This window comes from Humulus lupulus, chromosome 3, assembly GCF_963169125.1.
Source record: "Humulus lupulus chromosome 3, drHumLupu1.1, whole genome shotgun sequence".
In the NCBI taxonomy this organism is placed as follows: Eukaryota; Viridiplantae; Streptophyta; class Magnoliopsida; order Rosales; family Cannabaceae; genus Humulus; species Humulus lupulus.
This window is the reverse complement of record NC_084795.1, coordinates 27,610,592-27,615,258: the sequence shown is the minus strand read 5'-3', so window position 1 is coordinate 27,615,258 and position 4,667 is coordinate 27,610,592. Positions and strand designations below refer to the sequence as shown.

Sequence of the window (4,667 nt, the reverse complement as noted above, 5' to 3'; positions counted from 1 at the left end):
ACTACATAAACCCTTACAACAATTATTCTTCATTAATATGGTAAGTATAAATTTTTCATCTAATTAAATATATAAAATGCATATATTATAAGTATATTTATGTACCAATTAGTTAGAATAATATATCATAAATTAATAAAGACATAAATAAACTTACAAAACAAAACAAAGACATTTTGCTTGCCAAGTCTACGACTTAGCTCACTTTTCATTTTCGTTTTTGAGAAATGCCGCATTTGAAAATTATGGTACGTATATTTAGTCACCTCCAAAACTATGGCATTTTTCAAATTCAGTCACCCAATACTCATCTCATCTAATCTCATCCAGTTGAAGTTAGCTTCCCTTACCACGGTCTTGTTTTTTCTCGTCATGACATGGTGAAGTCTCAATGACGGTTGCGTTTGGAGTAGTCGCATGGAGGAGCCACCTCGTTCATCCCCATTTTCCTGTCTTGCGTATTCGAAAGGTGTTCTTTTTTTTTTACTACTACTTAGTTTCTTTCATATTTTCTCGGCAACCAAACGGTGTAAGAATTCATTTTCAGGTGCGGTACAGCAACTCCAAATTGGCGTTTGCGGAACCAGTTAGTAAAGATAGGAAGGAAGATAGTCCAGCTACTCCTCGTAAAAATAAGAAGAAGGAACCTGTAGAATGGAAGAAGTTCAATTCCAAGGAGCTGGGTGTGAAGATGTCATCGATTTCGAAACCCATTAAATTGGTTCTAAGTGGGCTTAGGAAAAAAGGTTTGCAAGTTTTACCATTACTGTATTCTTGTTGCTTGCAAAGAACAAATCTTTAAGTACGTGTTTGTTTGTTTGTTTTTTTTAATGTTGAAGGATATGAAGTGTACCTTGTTGGTGGTTGTGTTCGTGATCTTATCCTCAAGAGAATTCCAAAAGATTTTGATATTATTACTTCAGCTGAACTCAGAGAGGTCACTTTTCTGTTCATTCAATTTCAAACTTGTTTGTGTATTTTCACTAGGTTGAATCATGTCATATGTATGGCATTCTCAACAATTTTCAGGTAAAGAATACGTTTGACCATTGTGAAATTGTTGGAAAACGATTCCCCATTTGCCATGTTCATGTGAATGATATCACTGTGGAGGTTTGTGACTTGGCTTAATTACTTATAAAGTACTTATTTTTATGCATGCCCTTTTAGGATTTCAAGTGTTTCTTTACTTTTTTTATTAAAAAAAACATAATTTGTTGTTCTTCGAATAGGTTTCTAGTTTTAGCACTTGTGGAAGAACTTCTAATAAGAAGTTCCATGACAACTTCAGAAGGCCTCCTGGCTGCAATATGGATGATTATATTCGTTGGAGGAATTGCTTGCAGCGGGACTTCACAATTAATGGGTGAACTCTTTCTTCCTTGGATGTTTTTAATGATTTTTAGATTAATTGTACATTTAGGTAACAGTTTCCTTTTGTACAGGTTGATGTTTGATCCTTATACCAAGATCGTGTATGACTATATGGGAGGGATACAAGATATTAGAAAAGCTAAAGTGTGAATGTATTCCATTGTTGTTTCAGTTCTGAAAGTTGTAACTTGTAAGGCAGGTCTATAATTCCCTTCAATGCTCATTTTCTTGAGTTTTTTTGTATGTAGATGCGGACAGTAGTTCCTGCAGAAGTTTCCTTTGTGGAGGACTGTGGTGAGTTTCAGTTTCTCTATCTAGAATGGTTTTCGTATTTGGTATCAACAGTGTGTCATCTTTCTCTGTACTGGTTTCACAGCTCGCATATTACGTGCAATTAGAATTGCAGCTCGATTACGTTTCAAGTTCACTAAGGATCTAGCACTTTCTATAAAAGAACTATCTTGGTCAATAAAAAGACTTGACAAGGTATTCCAAAACTTGGAGTCCTTTCAAGCAATTATCTTAATTTCATCAGCATATGGTTTATCAACTCATTGTTTACTAATGCTGTAGGGAAGGATCCTTATGGAAATGAATTATATGCTGGCATTTGGATCTTCAGAGGCTTCTATGAGGTTATTATGGAGGTTTGGGCTCCTAGAGATGCTTCTACCTGTCCAGGCATGCAGCTTGTCTTTCACTGCTCAAATTTTTATTTTCTCTAGGGATCTTCTTCTGAACACTTGGTTTCTTCATACAGGCCTCATATTTTGCTTCCCAAGGTTTTCGCAGACGTGATGAGAGGTCAAACATGCTTTTGGTAAGTGTAATTTCCCAATCCTTGTCACAATGAAACAGAGAACAGAAATTGGATTCTTATTGTTTAACCTTTTTAGTTACATTAGTACGTTTCTGCAAGTTTTGTACTTCCTAACACTTCTTCATTCTGTCATACAGTTGTAAAAACAAAAACTTTATTGTTAATCTTTCCTGTTCTCAAGTTATAGTTATTGGTTAATGTGGCTGCATGTTGGATTTAATGAATGCAGTCTTTGTTCTCCAACCTTGACAAATTTTTAGCACCGAATCAGCCTTGCCATAGCAGCTTATGGTAAGAACTTACTTCTATTACAACTTGGCTTGATAGATATTACAACACTTTTTTCTTACATTCAACTTGGCTACAATGGCAGGGTGTCTGTCTTGGCTTTTCACATGGCTCTGGTTGAGCAGCCTCGAGATCCATTGGTTGTTGCTGCGTTTAGCTTTGCAATTTCCAGCGGTGGATCATTGTCAGAAGCTGTAGAAGTTGCAAGAACAATCACACACCCTCATGAAACAAGGTTCCAAGAGATATTAGATCCTGTGAAAACGCGATCAAAAAAAGCTTTGATAGATGAAGTCCTTGATCTTGCAGCTTCAGTTAAAGCCGTATTACGCAAGATGACAGACCGTGATTATGTTTCCCAAGCAATGGTCAAGTTCCCCAAAGCCCCACGCTCGGACATGGTGAGCCCCAGAATTTCTTCTGGTTAAAACCACTGCTTTTCAATGAATTGTACAAGTGAGCATGGCCTGAACATTTTTTGCATATGAATTTGTTTTTGCAGGTTTTTATCCCAGTGGCGTTGTGTTTAAGAGTGTGCAAGATTTTTGAATGTAATAGAAGGGGTTCAGTGACCAAAATTGGGAAAGGGATTGATTACTCGTACTTGGCATTAGGTAGCTTGACAGAGGTTCAACATTTATTTGCAACTGTTGTTATTAATACAGTTTTTCCTGTAAACCAGCAACGTTAATTATTGGTCATCTCATTCAAATGCCACGCAAGTCTTTGCATGTATCAAGTGGGGTCGGTTTACCGTTTGTTAGCTAAGTATCACATGGCACAGTTAAAATAATAATAATAAAAATAAACAATTATGTAATATAAAACTATATAAAATGTACACGCAACACTGCTCCAGTAAACAGCTGCAGCATAACCCATAACTACTAAACTCTAATATCTCACACATTTACATTTTGTTATAATTGATGATTATTAAACTAGAAAAGAGAGACCACATACCAGGCTTTGAGAAACAAACGGCAAGCAGAGTAAGAGTGGTCCTCATTTTCTGGCTGAGAGGGAGCAGAGGAGGAGGTGGTGGAGGATACTCTTCACCATAAAAGTGATCCTGATATAGCTTGGTTGTGGGTGGTGGTCAAGGTGGAAGCGGTGGCAGCGGTGAGTATGCTTCTGGTTGTTGCCCTGAAATATATTTCATTGCATTATGTAAATCTCATTAAGAAGCTTAGAAACGCTAGAACCATGTATACATCTTTATTGATAAGTAAAAATAGGGTTTATACTTTTTTGGACCTGTATTTTTTTTTATTTCCTATTTGGACCATGTGTTTTAAAAAATTCATGAATATAACAACAAGAAAGAACACAAAACAAAAGAGAGATATTGGAAAAATTGATTGAATACTCTGATCTAACTAACCAGAGCACCAACCTATTGGTCTTTATATATCATCAAGAGAGTCTATACAATCTAACAGAATTACACTCAGCCTCCTACAAACAAGGAGATCTTGTTAGAATTAGTTACAAAAGACCAGCTGTTATAACAGCTTTAACAGACTCTCATCTCACTCTTCTCAATAACGTCTTTGGACTTTCTGTGAGGTGGTTCAACATTCCCCCTCAAGCAAAAGGGAGATTTCTCTACTTGCAGCTTGCCTCGAAGTTTCAGAAACTGATCCACTGAAAGTCCTTTGGTCAAGACATCAGCCACTTGATCATATGTGGGAACATATCATATGTCGATGACTTTGTTCAGAACCATATCTCTAACAAAGTGTATGTCGATTTCTATATGCTTTGTGCGAGAGTGATTAACAGGGTTAGCTGCCAGTGAGGCTGCCCCAAGATTATCGCACCAGATAATTGGAGGTTTAGGCAGCTGTATTTGCATTTCTTTCAGCAGAGCAACAAGCCAGCATACTTCAGCTGCCGTGTGAGCTAGAGATCGATACTCAGACTCTGTGCTTGACCGAGCTACTACCTGCTGTTTCTTTGAACTCCAAGAGACTAGACAAGGTCCAAGGAAAACACAGTAGGCTCCAGTAGATTTCCTGTCATCAGGGCAGTTCGCCCAATCGGCATCTGTAAATGCTTGAAGAGACAAAGTTTTAGATTTGGTAGCCTTGAAACAAATCCCATAGGACATGGTCTCTTTCAGATATCTCAACACACGTTTGCATGCTTTCCAATGTTCAGTGGTAGGTGCTTGAAGAAACTG

At 37.3% G+C, this 4,667-nt stretch overlaps 1 protein-coding gene across 1 annotated transcript; it reads left to right on the top strand.

The window, feature by feature from the left end:
- The first annotated feature begins 312 nt into the window (after window positions 1-312).
- Window positions 313-3,217, top strand: LOC133822405 (uncharacterized). Its single transcript, XM_062254737.1, has 13 exons — window positions 313-469; window positions 548-746; window positions 840-937; window positions 1,030-1,113; window positions 1,233-1,366; window positions 1,446-1,518; window positions 1,623-1,668; window positions 1,751-1,860; window positions 1,948-2,055; window positions 2,135-2,194; window positions 2,424-2,485; window positions 2,568-2,883; window positions 2,985-3,217. Exons 1-13 carry the CDS (start codon window positions 392-394, stop codon window positions 3,171-3,173), a joined length of 1,557 nt encoding a protein of 518 aa, XP_062110721.1. The 5' UTR covers window positions 313-391; the 3' UTR covers window positions 3,174-3,217.
- The last annotated feature ends 1,450 nt before the right edge of the window (window positions 3,218-4,667 follow it).

Excerpts from the sequence above, each read along its gene's own strand:
- LOC133822405 (XM_062254737.1), top strand. The coding sequence starts at position 392 with ATGACGGTTGCGTTTGGAGTAGTCGCATGGAGGAGCCACCTCGTTCAT. Across the intron at positions 1,367-1,445 it reads CGGGACTTCACAATTAATGG|GTTGATGTTTGATCCTTATA; the intron begins GTGAACTCTTTC and ends CCTTTTGTACAG. Across the intron at positions 1,519-1,622 it reads AAGATATTAGAAAAGCTAAA|ATGCGGACAGTAGTTCCTGC; the intron begins GTGTGAATGTAT and ends TTTTGTATGTAG.